At 48.2% G+C, this 22,520-nt stretch overlaps 1 protein-coding gene across 1 annotated transcript; it reads left to right on the top strand.

Annotated features, from left to right (window-relative positions):
- The first annotated feature begins 3,802 nt into the window (after nucleotides 1-3,802).
- On the top strand, nucleotides 3,803-14,478 carry CCKBR (cholecystokinin B receptor). Its single transcript, XM_061136479.1, has 5 exons — nucleotides 3,803-4,008; nucleotides 12,019-12,270; nucleotides 12,422-12,671; nucleotides 12,933-13,105; nucleotides 13,230-14,478. Exons 1-5 carry the CDS (start codon nucleotides 3,858-3,860, stop codon nucleotides 13,766-13,768), a joined length of 1,365 nt encoding a protein of 454 aa, XP_060992462.1. The 5' UTR covers nucleotides 3,803-3,857; the 3' UTR covers nucleotides 13,769-14,478.
- The last annotated feature ends 8,042 nt before the right edge of the window (nucleotides 14,479-22,520 follow it).

The following is a 22,520-nucleotide window of genomic DNA, read 5'->3' as shown; positions in this document are numbered from 1 at the left end:
AGCTTAAAAACATGCATTTATTAGTTCACAGACAGTATAGCTGGATTCTTTGCTCAGAGTGGTTATCACCAGGCAGAACTCGGAGTGTCATTCAGACTCAATTCTCTTCTGGAGGCTCTGGGGGAAAATCTGCTTTCAGGTTCATTCTTCTTATTAGCAGGATACAATTTCTGTGGTTGTAGGACTGTGGTCCCTATTTTCTTGTTGGCTGTCAGCCAGAGATGGCTCTCAACTAGAAGCCATTCTTAGGCACTTGTTGTATGCCCTCCTCCATCCTCAAGCTAACTACAGCCACCCCCATTCCTTGCCTCATTGCTCCCTCCATTTTCAAGCCAGCTACCTTCTATCAAATCTTGTTCTTCACATCTCTTTGACTTCCTCTTCTGCTGCCAACCAGAGAAAACTTGTGGCTTTTGAAGGGATTCATATGATAAGGACAAACTGGATAATCTATTATAAGGTCAACTGATTAGCATTGTTAATTATATTCACAAAAATCCCTTTTGCCCATGTACCATAATCTTAGGAGTAGTGTCTTGTCACATTCACAAGTTCCACCCACACCCGAGGGAAGGAGATCATACAACAGTGACAGTCATTAGGAATCATCTTGCAATTCTGCCTACCCAAGAGGGAAAGCAGGGAGAAACACCCCTGAGAAATGCTGAGATCTTGAGCTGAGATCAGAAGGATGAGTAGAAGTTAACTGAATAAGGAAGGAAACCTTCCAGAGAGAATGTGCAGAGGACATGTAACTAAAAGACATACATCCAGAAAACTGAACTAAAAGAAGGCAAGTGTCTTCAGTGGAGAGAACAAGAGCCATAGTGATTTGAAACAAGGTAGTTAGAGAGGTCAGTAGTAGTCAGGCCATGCAGACTTCATCAGTTCAGTTCAGTTCAGTTGCTCAGTCGTGTCCAATTCTTTGTGATCCCATGGATTGCAGCACGCCAGGCTTCCCTGTCCATCACCAACTCCCTTACTCAATCTCATGTAAGGAAACTTACTCAACCTCATGTCCATAGAGTCAGTGATGCCATCCAACCATCTCATTCTCTATCATCCCCTTTTCCTCTCACCTTCAATCTTTCCCAGCATCAAGGTCTTTTCAAATGAGTCACTTTTTCACATCAGGTGGCCAAAGTATTGGAGTTTCAGCTTCAGCATCAGACATTCCAATGAATATTGAGGACTGATTTCCTTTAGGACTGGCTGGTTGGATCTCCTTGCAGTCCAAGACTTCATAGACTCTATTAAAATGCTTTCTCTATTCCCAGAGCAGAAGTCCAAAGAATGGCATAATCAGATTTGTATTCCAAACACAGCACTCTGGTTACAAGGTGGAGGGTGGATATAAAGAGGCATCCATTAAAATGTGGACAACTTAGGAAGCTGGGAGAATAGTACAAGAAACAATGGGCAATGTCAGTGGAGATACTAGCATAATGATTCAAGGAACACTCAGTAGCTAACATCAACAGCACTTCGTGATTGATTGAACATGGGAGAGAAGCTGTTATGTTCCCCAGGAAGCAGACTGGAAGACAGAGATTACTGTGGAGGATGTTTACTAAGGAGTGCTCTCGGAGTCAACACCTGTGTAAGAAAGAGGATGAACGTGGGATCCAGGAAAGGGAGAAGCTGAGCAGCCCAACAAAGACCTCAATCAACCCCAGCGAGGAGCTGGGAACATCTTTCAAAGTTGCCCTCTGTCGGAGTGAGGGAACTGAATCTTTATATCTTTCTGCTGATCAGTCATTGACTGCAGGATGCCTCAGAAGGGGAACCTGACCTTGAATGAGCTAGCTTTCTTCAGCTCCGGCAACTCTTCAAGGGACTGACAGTTGAGGGCTATCTTCCAACAGCATTCTCAGTGAAAAAGGAGACTAAATTCTTCTCTTTTTTTGAGCAGAAATCTGGGCTTTTCATCACAACCTTCACCATAGAGGTGCAGGAGAATAAGGGAGTGGGGCATTCAAGATGATCTGTAAATTTCTGATCTGTGCATCTTGATGGATGCACTTAGGACCATATGTTGTCATCACAGATTTACCTGTCATTTTCCCCTACTAGCTTGGGAAATTGGCACTGACTGTATTGGACAGCTAATGTACAACCCTATACCTGGCACATTGCTGAATAAGTGAATGCCGGTCTATTTCTCCTATTTCCACTCCACTCCCCTCCCCCCTACATTGCCTTTGCTTCCCTGCCCCCACACCCTACCCTCATCCAATATGGGAAAAGCTCAGCGGGTTATCTGAGCCCTCACCTGTGCTAGAGCTGAACAAACAGCAAATCCGGCTGCTATGGTGGGGAAGGCAGGCGGTGCCAGGAGAAGGGGGGTTGGGTTGACGACATTCCCACTGACCTCAGGCTTAAATCCTCTTTCAATATCTTTAGCCTCTATAAACTCAGTGCTAGCTGGATCAGGTCCTCTTCAAAAGACTAACTGGATAAGTTTCTGAATTCCCGATAAACTCAGACCTCGCCCCCCTGTCTAATGTTCTCTTTGACTGATAACTCCCACCTCTGACAGCTACCGCTGTCAGGCCAGAGAATGAAACCCCCAGTTAGTTGAAGTTTCTTCGGAATGAAGAAGAATGACATGGAGCAGGGAGGAAACATTAGTGGGGGCAAGTCCCACCCAAGTAGCGGAACCCACTGCAGTCCTGCGCATGCCCGCTTCAGCTGCGTTCCCGGTGCACCCTAGAGCTCCCCTTCCAGCCCCCCAACCCCCCGCCACCCCCACCCCGCGCCACCGTGGGAACCTGACGCCCTACACCGGCTGCTACACCTGCGCTGAGAACAAACAGGGAGCTTCAGTGTGTGGGGTGAGGGTGGGCGCTGCCTGGAGACCACAGAGAAAGCCAGCCGCCTCCTCCCTGGTTAAGCCTGCGCTGGGCTGGGAACCGAACCATACCCCACCTTCACCCCGCCTCACTCCTGTTCATCCCGGGGAGTTCTCGCCGCTACCCCGGCCGCCCCTCGATCCCCAAGTCACTCTTCCTCCAGGCAGCCCTTTCCCCCAGCGGAGCGGGAAAGCTGCCCCATCCCCATCGTTGCCCGCTGGGGAGGGTTCCTTGGGCGCTTTGCGTGGAAGCCTGGGTGTTGGGCCTGATGTAGGAGGTGAGGGTGCGGGGAACAAATGCGGGGGCTACCCCGAGGCGAAGAGCTGCAGGGAAAGACCAGCGATGGTGTCACGGTCACTGCGGCCACTGCGGCATAGTAGGGTACCGTGGCGCTTCCCGCGGGCTAAGGCGTCCGCGCCGCAGCCGGTGATCCCAGCGTCTTGGGGGCCACCTCCTGGTTCCCCGACCCACCAGAAAAAGATGCTAAGCCCCGCGGCTGCCGCGCCCTGTCCCTCTTAACGCTGCCTTCTTACCCAGCCTCCCTCCCCGCAACCTCTCCATCCACTACTAACCTCTCCCCAAACCTCGCCAACACACACAGATACACACGCTCCCGAGAATTCCCCGGAATCGGGACTCTGGTGAAGGGGAGCGGGCGGGAAGGAAATCTCTAAGAGAAGAAGGGAGAAATCTAGGGGGTGGGGTGCGGACAGCCCCGCCGGGGGGAGGCAGGACAGCGCCCGGGCGAGGGGCGGAGGGGCGCGAGTAAGTCAGGAGCAGGAGAGGGAGGCGGAGAGTCCCCTGGCTGGACAGAGGCGGTCCCGAGCTCCGGAGGGAGGCGAGCAGAGGCGGGGCGCGCAGAGGCGGAGCGGAGGGACCGGGGCCAAGGTTGGGGGCGGGAACCAGGCGGGCGCGAGCCGCCGCCGGAATCGCGGCGGGAGCAGGTGGAGCCGCAGCGGGAGCTCGCCCGGGCGAGCGCTGGGAGGCGGCGGCTGAGCCGTGGCCATGGAGCTGCTAAAGCCAAACCGGAGCGTGCTGGGATCCGGACACGGGCCGGGGGCTTCGCTGTGCCGCCCAGGGGGCCCCCTCCTCAACGGCAGCGGCACCGGCAACCTCAGCTGTGAGCCCCCACGCATCCGCGGAGCCGGGACACGAGGTGGGTGCCTCCCTAAGCCCCCTCCGCGAGCTCCTTCTCACTGCACCCCACAACACTCACAGAGGCCCCCATAGCCTCCTCAAACGCCCACACTGTACCTTCATAGTACTCCCTCCGTCCCCAGACAGCTCCCCTGCCACGTCTGTCCTTCACAGCTGATAAAACTCCACCGCAGCTTCACACTACCTGGTCAGAGTCCCTTCGCACCCTGGTCCCCTCGCCAACTCCAGAGCTCTTGGTCACCCCCAAAACGCAGCATCTTCACCAACACACAGCCCACTGCTAGAGAGAGACAGTGGGAAGGCAAGGACCTCCTCTGGCCAATCCCTTCCAAGTCTCTCCTTTCCTTCTGCAGTCAGTTCAGGGAGACTCAGTGGGAAAGGAAAGGAAGGAAGGAAGAAAGAAAGGCAAGATTGGGGGGATGAAGGGGACTGGCTGCAGGCAGAGGCAGTCTGGAAGACCTGAATGGGAAGTTACAGACAATTACAGTCTCCTGTGTTGCCCACCGCAACCCCTTGCCTTCCCCAAGAGATCCCCTAACCTGAATTAGGCTGGACGTTGGGTTGGGGGCTGCTCTCCATTGCCCTCTTCCTCAAATCTCCTTGCCTCCCAAGCTGGAGTTCTTTTCAAGGCTCTATACCCGCTCTCTTTTGGTGTCTCCAAGTAATGTCTCTAGGTCCCTTCCAAGCCCCCTCTCCATCCTGCCTTTCCTTAGGTTTCACCCTTCTAGAGCCTGGCTGCCCCATTCATCATCCCCTCCCTTGTACCACCTTTCTCTCCCACCCCCAGGCTGCTTTCACTCACCCAGTCCCTGCAATGACTTTCACTCCTCCCGTCACTCAACATCTACATTTTCTTGATGACCCAGCTCAAGTCATATTTTCCCCTTCCCATACCTTTTCTTTCCTTGAGTGGTTACTAGACTCCTGCTACTATAGTCCCTGGGCTAGGTGCCAGGTACAGAGGACTAAACTAGACCCAGTCTGGACTCTCATCTTCAATGCAGGAAAGAGACAAAAACCAATGGGAAAACCACAGTCAGCATTTAGAATTCCCATAAGAGGGGCCAAATTGTGGGCACCCAAAGGAGATGGGATCTGAAACTTCAAAGAGGGAACCTTGAAGTTGGAGTTCAGGAGGCAGAAAAGTAATAAGTGGGATTCCAGGAGAGGGAATAGCATTAAGCAGAAGGAAAGTATTCCAAGCTCTAGAAGGGAAAATGGGAATAAATTGTAATTGAAGGATTTATTCACCTCCATAAAATATGGGATGCTTTCTCAGCTCGTTGTTATACACTTTCTCATTCTTACACTTGGATACTTTCACTCAACAAATATTTATTGAATCAGAGATTGTGCTAGCCACTAGGGACAAGAGTAAACCAAAACTGTCACAGTTCTTATTTCAAGGAGCTCACAGTTCAGTGGGGGAGGCAGACAAGTAAGCAGGGAATTGCCAGACAAAGAGGGACATGCCTTGAGAGGGATGTGGGAACACAGAAGAGGAGCACCTCTAGCCTAGCTTAGCTTTGGGAATCAAATTTGGCCTCCTGAGGAGGTAGAGGGTAAATTGAAATAAAAAGTAAAATGCTGAAGGAAGTACTATGTGACAACCTAGAGGAGTGGGAGGGGGTGGGAGATGGGAGGGAAGTTCAAGAAGGAGGGGACATATTGTATAATTGTGGCTGATTCATGTTGATGTATGGCAGAAACCAGCACAATATTATAAAGCAATTCTCCTCCAATAAAAATTTAAAAAGAAAAAAGCTGAGGGAAAGTCAGCCAAATGAAGGGGCAGAAAAGGCAAAAAGCACCTCAAGCAGAGGAACAGTATGTATAAACACCCAGAGTTTAAATCCACAGCACTTTCGTTCAGTGTATCACAGTTTCTGAGTGCCTGGAACATGTACCATAAGAGAAGAATGATCAACACTCAGGATGAAGACCAGCCTAGAGAGATCCCAGAGAAATATATGGAACTGTCTAAGGAGTGTGGATTTTATCCTGAGGTCAATTGAAACTACCGAAAGGTGCAGTCATGCTGCCAGGATTAGTTCTGTAGTAAAGAGGATGAATTGGAGGACAAGAGATGGGGAGAGGGGCATCCCTTCGAAGGCTATTATGTTACATTGGCCCTGGTGAAAGATGATACTGGCTTAGGCTAAGCTGTTGGCAGTGGAGATGGAGAGAACTGGATGGCTTGGAGAGACACTTCACTTCCTTGGTGGCTCAGATGGTAAAGCATCTGCCTACAATGCAAGAGACCCGGGTTCACTCCCTGGGTTGGGAAGATCTCCTGGAGAAGGAAATGGCAACCCACTCCAGCATTCTTGCCTGGAAAATCCCATAGATGGAGGAGCCTGTAAGCTACAGTCCATGGGGTTGCAAAGAGTCAGACACAACTGAGCGACTTCACTTCAGGAAGTGAAATTCACAGAACTTGATGATTTATTAGAAATGGAGAGGGAAGAAGAGGTCAAGGGATGACATCCAGGTTTCTGGCTTAGACAACTGGATGGTTGTTGTGCTGTATATTGAGTATAACAAGGAAGCAGAAACAGCTTTGAAGGAGGAGATTATCCATTCAATTTGGAACCCACTGAGTTTAAATGCCAGTGAAATATCCAGGTGGAGTTGCCCAGTAAGCTGTTGAATCCAAGGATCTAGGAGGTACAAGCTGGAAATGCAGACTTGAAAGGTTTTGGTTTGTCTAGAGGAAGTAATGAAAGCCATGAGACTAGATTAAATCATACAAAGATTGTGTCAGATTAAAAAAAAAAAAAAAAAAGAGGTCCTGGGATAGGACCTTGAGGAAGACCAATTTTTAAAAGCCAAGCAGAAGAAGAGGAGTCCATGAAGGAGATCTTGATGAAACCATTAGAGACAAGAAAGCAAGGAAGAAAGAAAAAAAGAAAATTTCAAACAGGGTATCACATGCTGCCCATTTAAGTCAGATAAGGTCAGACTAGCATCCTTCGGATTCAATGGAAAGGACATCTTAGGAGGAGCTGTGGAGTTAGGATTAGGGTGTTATTACTGACTATGGTCAGTTGAAGTTTGGGCCATGGAGCAGGGGTTATGAGACGTGAACTAAGGCATGCAGATAAAAACTTCCATATGTTTTGAAGAGAGAGAGAGAGACAAAGAAAAAACAGGATAGTTCTAGAAATAACATGAGGTTGGGGAAGTGTGTGTGTGTGTGTGTGTGTGTGTGTGTGTGTGTATGTGTGTGTATGTGTGTACATGCTTGTGCACATATAGTTTGTCTTTTGAATGTGTATGTGTTGCAGAGACAAAACCATTTTTTAAATGTTGATGGGGAATGGGCCAAGAGAGAGGAAGGCTGAAGTGCAGAAGACTGAGAGGCTAGCTGATAGAGTAAGGGACCTTGAGCAAGCAGAATGTGCAGTGATTCAGAGCCCAAGTCATCTAGACGCTGCTGCCCACACACACCTGGATGTGACACCCAGCAGTGACTGTCAGCCACACTCACTCAGCTATTACCCCCAAGACACATCTCACCCAGGCTCACCCAGTGATCCCAGTAGAAATGTGGCTGTTACCCACGTTATTCTGAGATAATCTGCATACACTTAAATGTTTCCCATGTTCACTCAGAAACTACACACAGGATGGACTTGTGGACACAGAAGGGGAAGGAGAGGGTGGGACAAACTGGGAGAATAGCATTGATGTATATGCATTACCATTTGTAAACCAGATAGCTCGTGGGAGGCTGCCTATATAGCACAGGAAGCTCAGCTCAGTGCTCTGATGACCTAGAGGGGTGGGATGAGGAGGGGTGGGAGCGAGGCTTGGGTGGAGAGGAGGTAATACAGCTAATTCATGTTGTTGTGCAGCAGAAACCAACACAACATTGTAAAGCAATTATACTCCAATTTTAAAAATAAAAAAAAAATGGGAAATAAAGAAGCTACCCACAGAAAAACAGATGCCACCCACACTTACTTTAATATTGCCCACTGTCATTTCGATATTCCTCATCCATCAAACACACATGCTTTCATTTTTTTATTATCCACATATAATCAAATATTGCTCATGCTTACTTAAGGAACCCATCTCCAGGTATTACCTATAAAGTCATAGATATAACTCTTACATATTCAGATAATACCTGCAAAGACTCAAATACTACCTGTGGTCACTCAGACGCTCAGTTATTTTACTCAATCAGGTTAACATCCTAATCTGTTAACATCTCATATTTACACTCACTTAAATATTGCCCACTTACACTTTCATATTACTTCTGGCCAGTCATCTAGGACCACCGTCAGCTGGATATTTCCCTCATTCACATACAGACCTCTGAATGTAAACCATGCTTCCTGTAGATGTTATCTACAAAACGAGATGTTATCTGTAGACCCTGGCTCATTCAAATGTTACAACACTTACTCAGATATTACCTAAGCTAAAAAGTAACACACACTCAATCAGATATTACCTATAGACACATAGCTGTTACCCTTCTCTAGATAATGCCCACAGAAATATATGTTAACCTCACCCACCCAGATATCATCTCTAAGACTCAAGTACTCCCAAGGCTCACTCTGCTCCCGTTCACAATCAGTTAGATGCTACCCATGCTCACCACAGAGGCATGGGTACCACTTTGATGTCTGTGTGATGGGTAACCAGATCCAACACACCAGTGAACGGCAGGATCTGAGGCATCAGCAGCTTCACTGTTCTGTAGAATCATTTCTTAGAAAAGCCTGTTCTTGTTTTATGTGACATCATCTGGATTTTTGTTCCCACAGTTGTCTGCCCACAGAACAAATGCAGATGCTCTAGACCAGAAGCAGAACTGAACTGTTCTAGTCTTCTGAGTCCCCCGGTCTGATTTCTGGTCTGCTCTCATGGCACAGTGGTAAAAGAACCCACCTGCCAATGTAGAAGATGTAAGAGACTCAGGTTCAATCCCTGGGTCAGGAAGATCCTCTGGATGAGGGCATGGCAACCCACTCCAGTATTCTTGCCTGGAGAATCCCATGGACAGAGGAGCCTGTCGGGCTACAGTCCATAGGGTCACAAGGAGTCCGACATGACTGAGCGATTTAGCACACACTCATCCCCAGCAGAATGACACCCACAGGTAGACTGTCAAGGCACTGATGGCTGTACCCCAGGTGAATGAATGAGAAATGTGCTTTTCACAATTCAGAGTGCCATCCAAGCTTTAGGTGTGGTTATTGAATCAAGAAGTAACAGAAAGGGAACTCCTGGTGGTCCAATGGTTAGGACTCAGTGCTATTACTGCCAGGGCTCCACAGTGCAGCAAAAAAAAAAAAAAAAAAAAAAAAATTTAGTTGAAGAGAAACATCTGGGGGACAAAGGAGGGTGTGAGAGAGATAATAGAACAAGAGAGATAAGGGATGGGAGGAAAGGGGAGGGGCATAGAGGGGCAGTGGACTGAAAGGAGACACAACAAATGCAAGACAGACCACCTGTTCTATTTTCTTGGGTCCAAGGACCTCTCTGACAGAGATCCCCCCTCCCAAAGTTCTTTATTTCCCCCTATACACACATACACACACACACCTCAAATTGTCACACATAAGCAAACCTTCCATAAGCCTTCCCTGCCGAGAGGGAGCCCAGCTTCTAAATGAGACATAGATGGTTTGTGTATAATAGTAAAAGTAACACCTCCCAAATCACAACCTGTTATTGACCCCTTCCCCTGTACCACCCAAAAGATTCTCCAACATGGGTCTCCAAAGAAACGGAGGCAGCGAAGCAGCAAGGAGAGCGCATGCTGGAGCTTTAGAAGCACAGAGATGAAGGATGGATGGGGAAAAACAGAGCAGATGCATTTATGTGGACAGTGACAGAGATCCCTTTAAGATTCATTAGCAAGCAGGTGTTAACACCTCCTGTGCAGGGAGCATTATGCCAAATGTTAGGGACATGCTGAAGAACAGGATGGGCATTGCCCCTTCCCTTCAAGAGCTCATAGGCTAGTGGCAGAGACAGAACATGAACAAAATAATACGGTAAGAAATGCCAGGGTAGAGTATGGTAGTGGCAGCATGATGAATGACAGAGAAGTGAGGGGGTAGCAGGAGACAAAACATTTTGGAAATGGAGAGACAGGATTCTGTTCTGATCCAGCTCCTTACTTGCTGTGTGCTCTGAGAAAGTAATGTCATGGCTGGATTCAGTGAAAGTACTGTGCTGCTTAGTCGCTCAGTCATGTCTGACTTTTTGCGACCCCATGGACTGTAGCCTGCCAAGTTCCTTTGACCATGGAATTTTTCACCCAAGAGTACTGGAGTGGGTTGCCATTTCCTTCTCCAGGGGATCTTCCCAACCCAGGCATCGAACCCACATCTCCTGTGTCTCCTGCATTGCAGGATTTCAGTTAGGAGGTTTCTTGTATATAGCACTTCCTTGAAGTCTACAACAACTTCTGGATAAGTATATAACTATTGATATGGGGGAAAAAAAACAGTTTAATTTGGGAGTTAAGGCAAAAGTCAGCCAATGTATGGGGCTATGAAGAATGATGCAGCTCTGGGCCCTTCCCTCCCCTCAACCTGGTAGGTTCTGTCCCTTGCCCTCTCTCCTTCCAGCCTCCAGTCTCCCTCACACTGAGGCCATGGGCATGGGTGACTGGGTCCAGTTTAATTCAATTCAGTTTTGTCTTGGTTGTGATATGGCAGCCCAGTGATGAATCCTTCCCCCCAACAGGCAAGGACACAAGTGACCGGGGTCAGCCCTTGTCTAGCCCAGCAGCGCTATGTGTGCTTCCTGTGAGCTCCCAGAGCATTCTGTTATTCTTCAACCTCACTTCTTATCACACTGTGTGACAGATATCTATTTATATGTCTGAGTTTCCCCCTAGACTTCTAGAATGTGAGTGCTCAGATGAGAGCTCTCGGGGCATTTGTCATGTTCATCTCTTTGTCCCCAGTGCCTAGTATAAAGATAATCTTCTGCAAATGCTTGTGGAGTGAGAGTGAATGTTTATAGATAATTAAAACACAAGGAAGAAAGTAAAGGCCATTCTAACAGATGTGTAGGGAACATGCATGGGTCAGAGGAAGGGGAGATTAGCTCCAAATAAGGTGCCCAGAGAGGCCTTATAGAGGAGGGAGCAGTCAGTCTGAATCTTGAAAGACAATGGTAAGTAGGGGTTCACCAGATAACAGAAAACAAGTTTGTTATTGAGAGTCATTAATTGGGGGGAGGAGGGTATTAATAGTGGAGGGGGTGTGGTGAAAGAGCATTTTAGGCTGAGAAACCAACGTGAGCAAGAGCAAAGGAGAGTCATGAGTGCACCTGATGCCTTCCAGAAACTGAGTCATCTGGTGGCTTAAATGAGTGCATTGCAGGGATGAGAGAGGAAAAGGCCAGTTCTGGGAGAATCTTGATGACTAGCTGAAGACAGTTGAGGGTAGGTAAAGGGTCTTTTTGCTTGTTTTTTCAGTGATTATTGTTGTTTTTTAAGACAATAAAGACGATCAGACCTGTGTCTCAAAAGATAGCGGTCAACAGGGTTGAATGCTACCAGGAGGTCATCAAGTAAAATAGGCTGAGAAGGGACCTTTGGATTTGGTAGTTAATGCTTAGTAACCATGAGAAGAATTGCAATGAACACTTATGAACAGTAATGGGGAAGAGGTCACTGGATTGTAATAGATTGAGGAGTGGATGAAAAGATGCAAATAATCTCTTCGAGAAGTTTGGCTGCAAAGAGAAGGAAGGATTTGGAGCAAAGCTTGAGAACAGACAGGGTTTCTTAAGGAAGGGTAGAGTTAGGCCACTTTAACCAGGCTTCTAGAGGTTAAAAGGATAACAGATTCAAGTTCACCATTTACTGAGTGGGTCCTGGGCCAGTGGGGGAGGGGGGAGGATTTGGGAAGCAGGGGATCTGACTGGGTAGTAGGGCTTGAAGAGTGGGGAATAAGTGAGACTGGACAGCCCAGCTGAGTGGGGGCCAGACCCCCTACTGCCACCTCACCTCTTTCCTACCCAGAACTGGAGCTGGCCATTAGGGTCACCCTCTACGCTGTGATCTTTCTGATGAGTGTTGGAGGCAACGTGCTCATCATCGTGGTCCTGGGGCTGAGCCGCCGTCTGAGGACCGTCACCAATGCCTTCCTGCTCTCACTGGCAGTGAGCGACCTCCTGCTGGCTGTGGCTTGCATGCCCTTCACCCTCCTGCCCAATCTCATGGGCACATTTATCTTCGGCACAGTCGTCTGCAAGGCGGTTTCCTACTTCATGGGTAGGTAAACAATCGCCCTGCCTGCCTTGGCCCTCTCCTCTCCTCAAGTCCTTGCCGAATGTAGGGGTCTGTCTTCGTCTGGAGTGTGGAGGTCACCCTGGGGAGTGTGTAGCGCATGTTTCCTAGGTAACCTTTTCCTCTTCCTTTCTAGGGGTATCTGTGAGCGTGTCCACGCTAAGCCTCGTGGCCATCGCCCTGGAGCGATACAGCGCCATCTGCCGACCACTGCAGGCGCGCGTTTGGCAGACGCGCTCCCACGCGGCTCGTGTGATCATAGCCACGTGGATGCTGTCCGGACTGCTCATGGTGCCCTACCCAGTGTACACGGCCGTGCAGCCAGCGGGGCCTCGTGTCTTGCAATGCATGCACCGATGGCCCAGTGCGCGGGTTCGCCAAACCTGGTGAGGGTGCCTATTAGCCATTCCTGAGAATTCCCTTCTCTTATCCCCATCACTCACAAGCATTACCCAGAATCTTGCTCCAACAAGTACCACGACCCACCACCCTGGGATCCCCATTCAGGGCTCCTCCCCAGTTCTCTAGCCCTTCCCAGCTGTACCCCCAATCCTACCTCTACCTCTGGGACGCGGTCACCAGCCCTAGAAACATCAGTGATTATAGCTGGACAGGGACCCGCTGATTGGTCTGCGCTCTGTCTCCAGGTCGGTACTGCTGCTCCTGCTCTTGTTTTTCGTGCCTGGGGTGGTTATGGCGGTGGCCTACGGGCTTATCTCCCGTGAGCTCTACTTAGGGCTTCGCTTTGACGGTGACAGTGACAGCGAGAGCCAGAGCCGGGTCGGAAGTCAGGGAGTGCTGCCCGGTGGCACGGGACAAGGTGGGTGAAATCCAGGAGGGGGCGGGACTTTGGGAAGGGGCGGGACATAAAGTGGGTGGGGCGGAAAGGTGTGCGATTTAGAGGATTCAGCCTCCAAATCTGACCGCGCATGGTCTGTGCTCAGGTCCTGCCCAAGCGAACGGACGTTGCCGGTCTGAGACCCGGCTGGCGGGTGAGGACGGCGACGGCTGTTACGTGCAGCTTCCGCGCTCCCGGCCTGCGTTGGAGATGTCTGCGCTGACCGCGCCCACGCCCGGCCCAGGATCCGGCACCCGGCCTGCCCAGGCCAAGCTGCTGGCTAAGAAGCGCGTGGTGCGGATGTTACTGGTGATCGTTGTGCTTTTTTTCCTGTGTTGGTTGCCCGTGTACAGCGCCAACACGTGGCGCGCCTTCGACGGGCCCGGCGCACATCGCGCACTTTCGGGTGCGCCCATCTCCTTCATCCACTTGCTAAGCTACGCCTCTGCCTGTGTCAACCCCCTGGTCTACTGCTTCATGCACCGTCGCTTTCGCCAGGCCTGCCTCGACACCTGCACCCGCTGCTGTCCCCGGCCTCCGCGGGCTCGCCCCAGACCTCTGCCGGACGAGGACCCTCCCACCCCCTCCATCGCCTCGCTGTCCAGGCTGAGCTATACCACCATCAGCACGCTGGGGCCTGGCTGAGGGGTGGAGCGGGAGCGGGGCTGAGGCAGGACAGACGGATTCCGACCCGCTCAGCCCCGTCCAAACACACAAGAGACGCAGACCAGCTGACGCGAGAGACTGACTAACCCCAACGGCCAGGAAAGGGTGGCTTACCTGACTCTAAGGAAACAAACCAGACCCTCACACAGGAAAGGAGGCACTCAGTGAGGGACTGAGCCCGGCACACAGACTTGGCACTGACCTTGCACAGACCCAGCGTCCCTAGCCGTGGACTGTCTCCACACTGTGGAAACCAACGGGGGCTGACCTGCCTCTCACACATATAGCAGTGGCATTGAGTCTTTCAGGGCTCTGGAGCCTGGCACAGGAATGACTCCTGAGATGCTCCGCTCTGCCCCTCATTTGACCTCACAGTGCCCTTCCCCAATCAGTGCTGCAAACACCAACCTGCCTAATCTCACACTTCCCGGACCAACAAGCTGTTTTGCACTAAGTCCCTTCATTCCTTTCCAGTTAAATGCTATCGGCCTGCCCCTCACCGGACTTTTTCAAGAAATAATAAATGACTTGGTTTCCCCCTCAATTTCCTTTTTGGACTTTTCTGGGGCACGTGAGGGGGTACGGGATTTGGGAGTCTTCTCTGTCAGGTCCCTCCCCCTGCTGCTCACTCCTGTGCATGACCCCCTGCCAAAAAGCGCGTGGTCTGAGTCTAGATGAGGCTGTGTGAATTCTCTCCGAGTGGTCAACCTGGACCCACCTCACACAACAGTCATGAAGCTGGGAATGAGGATAGGGTGGGATACCCATGACACATCATCATTCCTAAGCACACTGTCCTAAAGTGGTCCCCTTGTTAGGGTACTGTATTAATAGATGCTTATTAAAATTTTAATGAAAAAAGGAAGCACTGAATGTTAAGACTCAGTTTATTCACTGTGTATTTGTAATAATATGGGGTCAGAACATAACAGATATACAGAATTAAAGGGTTGGGCCTTTTAATGCACTGTTAACTGTGGGAGCACCTTTTACTGGCCTGCAACAAGGGGAGGTGCAGTGGGAAAGGAGGTGGGGGACTGAACCTGAATAAAAGTCCCGGAAATCAGTCTCCCTCTTGACTATAAGACTGATCCAGCCCCAGAGAGAGGCAGAGACAGAAAATCACCCCTCCACACATACAGTGACAAACCAGGAAGAATAGGTGATCTCAGCGAGGGAACATACAGAAATAGACAGAGGTGTGGTATGCGAGGAGAGGCCTCCTTGATACGTCATCTTGTAACAGGTGGAGAAACTGAGACCCAGCATAAGAAAGAAAGCTGCTCAAGGTCATACAAGAAATTAAAGCAAGACAGAAATAATCTTATTGAAGTAGACACTGAGCTGGAGGTGAAAGAGAAGCCACACCCTCTGGTGTCAGACCCAAATTTTGCAGGCCTGGAGCTTATAAAATTGGGTGTCCCTTTTTTAAGGAAAAAAAAATACAAAATTATAGCTACAAAGTTGCTAGGACACTGACCAGGGCCTTGGAAGAGATCACTGCAAGTGAGGAGCCCTGAGATGTAAGCTCCATTAGCTTCACAGCCAATAATACCTCTAAAATCCACCCACTAACGACATTGAACAAACACTGGATGGAGTGAAGGGCAGTGAGAAAGGAGAGTGGTCTGTTTACCAGTTCTGAGCTGCTCCAATCCATCCTTTCTGCAGGGCTCTCGGCTGCAAGAGGCAGGAGGAAGGAAGAAAAGGAGGGAGAAGGCGTTCCAAGCTGTCAACTAAGACAGTACTGGTTAAAAATAGAATCCCAGCTGGTCGGAGTTGTGGAAAGCAAGATATTGGGCCTTGCTTGCTCATGCCAGCTTTTCCAGGGGGTGGGAGTAGGTTTGCCCACAGCCTTCGCAGCACTCCCTGATCCTCATTCCCACCATCCTTTCTGAAGGAGATACAACCTTGAAGAGGCTCCCCCACTGTCAGTCCCTCCAGCTTGGGCCCGGGCTCTTAATGTCCATCAGATGGTGGTGGGGAGCTCAGCAAGGGAGGGCTAATACTCATAGCTCATGAGCTCATGGAGAGCTCATACTCCAAGCCTCTCAGCCTGGAATATGAGCTCAAGTATGGTGGTCCAGGGCTAGCCTAGAACCTAGCACATAGGCACAGCCTGAATAATGCCATTTCCCACACTGTGCAGTCCTTTCTTCTACAGAATACTTAAATATCCACCACCCTGTGCCCTATCTAGTTACCTGATGTGGAATTTTGGGTCCTCCCATCTTTTTTCCACCCACTCCAGTACTCTTGCCTGCAGAATCCCATGCAGAATCCCATGTGCCTGGTGGGCTGCAGTCCATGGGGTTGCAAACAGTCAGACACAACTGAGCGACTTCACTTTCACTTTTCACTTTCATGCATTGCAGAAAGAAATGGCAACTCACTCCAGTGTTCTTGCCTGGAGAATCCCAGGGATGGGGAGCCTTGTGGGCTGCCGTCTATGGGGTCGCACAGAATCAGACACGACTGAAGTGACTTAGTAGCAGCAGCAACAGCATCTATTTTCCATCTCTGGAAATCTGACAAAACATCTCAGGTGCAGATTTTAATATCACTGTCTGCGTGAAGTCCTGCTTGGTCATCCTCACAAAGCTTGTCCGCTCATAGAGTACTTACGGCTTTCTCTCTTCTAACATAGTTATTTATGTTCCTGCCTGATTTCCCATCCTGGGCAGAGAACAGCATGATGTCATGGGAAGATGACTGAGCCTGGGCCTAGAAGGTGGAGTGATGGAGGGGGTAGGGGTGAAATCCAATGCTTCTTGATTCTGTGTGACAGGAGTTTATATATACCAATTCATCTCATTCTCAAAACTCTTCTCCAGATCATTTCTCTTCATTTGACAGAAGAGGAAAGTGAAGCTGAGAAAGCTTAAGGGAGTTACATGAGGCCCTGCAGCTAGAAGGGAGACAGGAACTGAGCTCAGGTTTCTGCCTCTAAAGCTTTGTTTTCTTCCATTATGCTGTTTTGCCTTCCTTCAAACCTTGAAGATCTGGGTACCAGTGGTCCTGCCTTTTAAAAGTTGTGTGATTTTGTGCAACTTATCTCAATGAGTCTCAGTCTCACCTGTAAAATGGGAAGAATTACATTAACTTCTGCGATATTGTGATTTATAAGAACTATATATTAATGTATATATCTAGTCAATCTTTGTCCTGTTCCTGGCACAGAGCTCCTTGGAATTTCTTAAGTGTTGAGAGCCAATAAGGTGTCTTTTATTATGTTAATGTAGTGACTTTTGGAAAATCCCTAGGTCATCTAAGGATGGAAGCTGGTTTGTCAGAGAAACCAACAGAAATCAACAAAGTAATCAGAGGCTGAGGAGATGAAGGTTTGATCCCTGGGTTGAGAAGATCCCCTGGAGGAGGAAATGGCAACCCACTCCAGTATTCTTGCCTGGGAAACCCCATGGACAGAGGAACCTGGCAGGCTATACAGTCCATGGGGTCGCAGAGTTGAACATGATTTAATTACTGTGCATGCATGCACAAAATTCAGACCCACTCCCTTATGCCCGAGGAAGTAAAAGCGTCTAGAGATTGAGATCAATCACTAAAGGCCAATGATTTAATCAACTGTGCCTATGTAAGAAACTTCCATCAAATCTCAAAAGGACAGGGACTGACAGGTTGGTGAACACAGGGAGATTTGGGGAGAGTGTCTCATTGGCAGAGGACATAGAAGCTCTGTGCCCCTTCTCATGTATCTTGCGCTATGCGTCTCATCCACTGGCTGTTCCTGAGTCATATCCCTTTATAATAAACCAATATCTAGTAAGTAAAATGTTTCTCTGAGTTCTAAAAACTGCTCTAGCAAATTAATGGAACCCAAGTCAGGAGTGGAGAAATCTCCAATTTATAACTAGCTGGTCAGAAGCACAAGTGATAAGTTGGGTTTGGACAAGGGTGGGGCTTGAGGGGGCAGTCTTGTAGGATTGAGCCCTTAATCTGTGGGATCTGACACTATCTCCAGGTAGATAATATCTGAACTGGGTTGATTAAAGGACACCCAGTTGGTATGAGGGCATTGGTTGGTGGTGCAGGGAAAAAATGCACATTATAGTTGGTATCAGAATCATAATCCACACTGGTATTTTGAGCATTAAGTAAAGAATGCTCAAAAGTGCTTATGGGGGAATTCCCTGGTGGTCCAGTGCTTAGGACTCGGTGCTTCCACTGGTTTCACTGCCTGAGTTCAATCCTTGGTAGAGGAACCAAGATCCCAGTCATTGCTTGTAATTGTAGAGATACATATCATAAGGAGGGTTACAGGGAGATTGTTTCAAGACAGGATGAAGGATTTGCACCTGGAAACAAAGCCCTCTGCAGACAGAAAACCACCCCTAAATGAGGGGGGACAGAACTCAGAGTCCAAGGGAAGGCTCAGAGTCTGTTAGGAGATGTTGTTAGGAAGCAGTGGAGTTAGAATCTGAACCCGGCTCTTCTTGACTCCAAAATCCATGCTTTTTCACTATACATCCTGACTCTGACCTCCCAGAGGGGACATTCAGCCTGGGGAGATGGGAGAAATTGGAACCACTCAGGACTCTTCTCAGGACTCCAAGTAGAAAAACAGGTAAGTCTATAGCTCTACAGACTTGGATCCTTCAGAAGCCCCAGTTCTAGCATCTCCATGCCTGGAAGGAAGCCACCAAAGGGAGGCCAGTTCCACAAAAATTGAGGACGGCTGTTGTGCTGGAAATCTCATCCCCCTCAAACCTTCCAAGAAGGCAGGTTTCCAGCTAAGTTTCAGATATGGGGACAAACCAGAAAAGAGACAGTCTCACAGTGAACGTACAGGGGGCCTTGTGCCAGACAACTCTTTGCTCTTGCCAAGCAAGAGCCTTGGACAACCATACACTCTGGTTACTCAGGTCTGATTAGTGGAAAGCAAGGGATACTTTAAGGAAAGACTGTTCCTTCAAGTTATCTCTGGGAGAGGAGAGATGGGAGGGAAGAAAAGCAAATGGAAATGGTGGAGAAGAAAGCAGGCCTCATCTGAGGGCAAAGCTTTGGACTGGGATATAATGCCTACAGGTGGGGCCATGCTGGAAGTGGCAGCCCTTATTGCAGATTCTAACCATGGTTCTCTGTCTGCTTCCTGTTCTCTGAGTCTCATTCACTGTCCCCCAACCTTATGGGGCACTTGGTCAGTCAGATGCTTGGTCCGTTGCTAGCACTAGGCATGAAGATTAACACCTCCCTTTTGGTAGGGCTCTGTCTTTTGGAAACAATTCTAGCCCAGCCCTGTATACACATCTTGAGAAAGGAAATAGTTAACCAAATAGGCCCATTGTCTTAGGTACTTTGTCTTAACCAAACAGGCGCATTGTCTTAATCAAATTAGGCACTTTGTCTTAGTAAAACAGTTTGGGGCTCCAGAATACTCACCTGGCAGGTAAGTAGTAAGAGATAAGACACGCAAGGGCTCTTGAGGAAGGTACATTTATTTAAATGGTAAGGTTGGTTTCAGTAAATTTCCCAGGGTGAAACAAATGGGCTTCAAGCAATGAGGGGAAGGCAGAACACAGGACATTACCTGACAGGATACAAGATTCCATCTAAGTGTCAGGGAACAGGGCTAACACTGCATGTGGGCAAGGAAAGGCAGGCGCAAAGACCACACCTGGACAGGGACAGAGCATTCCAGGTGGAACTCAATCTGTAGGCAGGGGGGAAAAATCTCTTTTTTGCCTCAAACCAGAGCTAATCCCTTGATTCTTCTAAATTTAGGCATATGGGCTTCCCAGATGGCTCAGTGGTAAAGAATCCACCTGCCAACGCAGGAAACGTGGGTTTGATCCCTGGGTCAACAAGATCCCCTGGAATAAGAAATGTCAAACCACTCCAACATTCTTGACTGGGATATCCCATGGACAGAGGAGCCTGGCGGGCTACAGTCCATGGAGTTGCAAGGAGTCAGACATGACTGAGTGACTGAGCTCAAGCACACACGTACAACCCTCCAGGAAGTAATGGGCAGCAATTCAGGAAATTTAAAGGCCAGCCCCTGGGCTGCCTAGATGTGGGGATCTGTAGTTCATCCCAGAAAAGACAAGAGTATAGGGTGGCCAAGGCAGGAAGCCAGGCTCTAAGGGCACCCAGAGAGGTAGAGGGCCCTCACATTGTCAGGGACCAGCTGCACCCACCAACTTGAAATGGTGATGCAGGTCAAACCAGAATTAGGCAGCAAAAGTGGGGATCTGGCCAGAGGAGACCAATACGCAGCTCCAGGGTAAGGAGCTAACAACAGTTACTTGGTCTGAAAACCGATCTCACTGGAAGGATCTGGTACGCAGTATGCCCCAATGCCATTAACTATGGAGTGACTAGCTCCGACTGGTTACTTTCTATTTCTGAGTCTCACTTTCCCTCATCTGTTGGTATCCCTCACTTGGAGATATTTCATGACTTGCTATGTAGTTGTGAAGCCTACATGAGCTGGAGCAGCTATCTCCCAGGGAAATGCACAAGCTCAGGAAGATTATTAGACACCCTAGCATTGAGATCATGGTGGCAGCCACCGCCGTAAGTAATCCAAAATAAAGATAATACTGAATCATAACATCATGTAATAAAGTCCAATAAATTTCTGCCTTTCCCATGAGGAGTACTTTAGGGTCTTTTTTAAAAATCTCAAACACGGATTTACTTATTTAATATTTTTATTAGTCATATATACACAGAGTTTAAAGGGAATTCCTAGGTTGGTCAGTGGTAAAGAATCCATCTGCCAATGCAGAAGATGCAGGAGATGCGGGGTTGATCCCTGGGTTGAGAAGAGCCCCTGGAGGAGGAAATGGCAACCCAGTCCAGTATTCTTGCCAGAAAAATCCCATGGACAGAGGAGCTTGGTGGACCTTAGTCTATGGTTTCACAAAGAGTCAGACACTACTGAGCACACATACACATATAGTTTAAAGAATCATGTATTCTATGACATCAAGACAAACAGCAGTCCCCAGACCCCTAACTTGCTCATTTCCCCACCTACAGAGGGAATTACTTTCAAATCTCTTATCCATTTTTTCCTAGTATTTATTACCATGTCTTAATAACATGCTAATATTACTTCTGGTTCTTCTGTTTGGCAGCATTATCTATTGGCCACTCTCCAAGGAAGATGAGGGTTTAACTCTCATTTCCACCAACCAGATGCACACACTCCTATATCCCCTTCTCACCCAATAAAATAATAAGATGTCATTGCTGTTGTTTAGTCACTAAGTTGTGTCCACCTCTGTGTGAGCCTAAGGACTATAGCCTACCAGGCTCCTCTGCCCATGCAATTTTCCAGGCAAGAACACTGGAGTGGGTTGCCATTTCTTTCTCCAAAATAATAGCATAATTTTTGTTATTGTGACATCCAGGCACCAAGGTGATCCCCAGTGTTATTCACCTCCTTGTATTCCAACCCTTTGTGGTCCTGTTTCACTTCACAGGGCTGTGTATATAACCAACAAAATATCAGAGTGTTTAATAAAGATGCGACCCCACTCTGCACTTGCACAACTTGGCCTAACTCACTTCACCTTAATCCATCCCTGTTGGATTTTGTCTTTAACATTTTGATGTTTTTATTCATCGTGGATTTTTTTCCATAAATTTTAGCATTTTTAATATTGCACAAAGTATTTTTAATGTTGATCATTAAATTTTTTGATGCTCTTTTAAATTTTTCACTCAAAACAAGAAAGCATCTTAGTCTTGGCCCTAACATATCCTAATAGCTTCTTGAGAAAGGATGCATGGAAAGTAAACTTTTGGGAAGTAATCTTTATGTCTGAAAGTGTTAGTTCCTCAGTCCTGTCCAACTCTTTGCAAACCCCATGGGCTATAGTCTACCAGGCTCTTCTGTGTGTGGAATTCTCCAGGCAAGAATACTGAGGTGGGTAACCATTCCCTTCTCCAGGGGATCTTCCTGACCCAGGGATTGAACCCCCGTCTCCCACATTGCAGGCAGATTCTTTACCATCTGAGTCACCAGGGAAGTCTTTATGTCTATATATGTGTAATTCAACCTCACACTGGATTCCTAGTTTGGCCAGATATAGAATTCCAGGTTGGTAATTTTTTAACCTATATTTTGAAGATATTCTTTTGAAGACCAAAGTCATTTGACTTCTGATCCTTTGCTCTACAATAGTAGCTATCAATTTTGGAATTTGGAATTGTACAGGTCCATCCTGCTCACAGTAGGACAGGACTTAGTTTAATGGTGGAGGACTGATAGCTGATTGGAAGTCTGAGCAGTGGATGGAGCTTGTCTTCTGGGAGCTTCTTTACAGAGTGATATGGTTAAGCTGTTTGTTGGACTCTCCAGATATTAAGACCTTCAGTTCTTTCTTCATTGGCTGGTGAGATGTCCTAGAAAACTTCTCCAGTTTCCTGGAGAGAATAAAGACCTGGTTTCCAGCATTTGGAGAGCCAGTGGGAAGTCTTTGGCATGGGGGTAGGCTTGATGGGGCATTTACTGTGCGTATGGATACTTAAGATTGTTTTATGGTATTCCTACCTTCAAGTGTGCCTGAAGGGCCTTCAGTTTTATCTTCTCCAGACAGATCTTCTGTCTTCTGCCAATGAGAAGAACAGTAGAGAGTTAGCTAAGGGATCTAGAAATCTTTTTTTTCCCAACAGCTTTCAACCAATCTGCTTTTATTCCCCACCCCCTAAACTTCCAGAAATATCTTAAACCACTAATTCCGAGGCCTTTTGAGGGTTC

This window comes from Dama dama, chromosome 1 (genome assembly GCF_033118175.1).
Source record: "Dama dama isolate Ldn47 chromosome 1, ASM3311817v1, whole genome shotgun sequence".
NCBI classification, from domain to species: Eukaryota; Metazoa; Chordata; class Mammalia; order Artiodactyla; family Cervidae; genus Dama; species Dama dama.
This window is presented reverse-complemented; position numbering and strand designations above follow the sequence as displayed.

Excerpts from the sequence above, each read along its gene's own strand:
- CCKBR (XM_061136479.1), top strand. The coding sequence starts at position 3,858 with ATGGAGCTGCTAAAGCCAAACCGGAGCGTGCTGGGATCCGGACACGGG. Across the intron at positions 12,271-12,421 it reads GGCGGTTTCCTACTTCATGG|GGGTATCTGTGAGCGTGTCC; the intron begins GTAGGTAAACAA and ends CTTCCTTTCTAG. Across the intron at positions 12,672-12,932 it reads GCGCGGGTTCGCCAAACCTG|GTCGGTACTGCTGCTCCTGC; the intron begins GTGAGGGTGCCT and ends CTCTGTCTCCAG.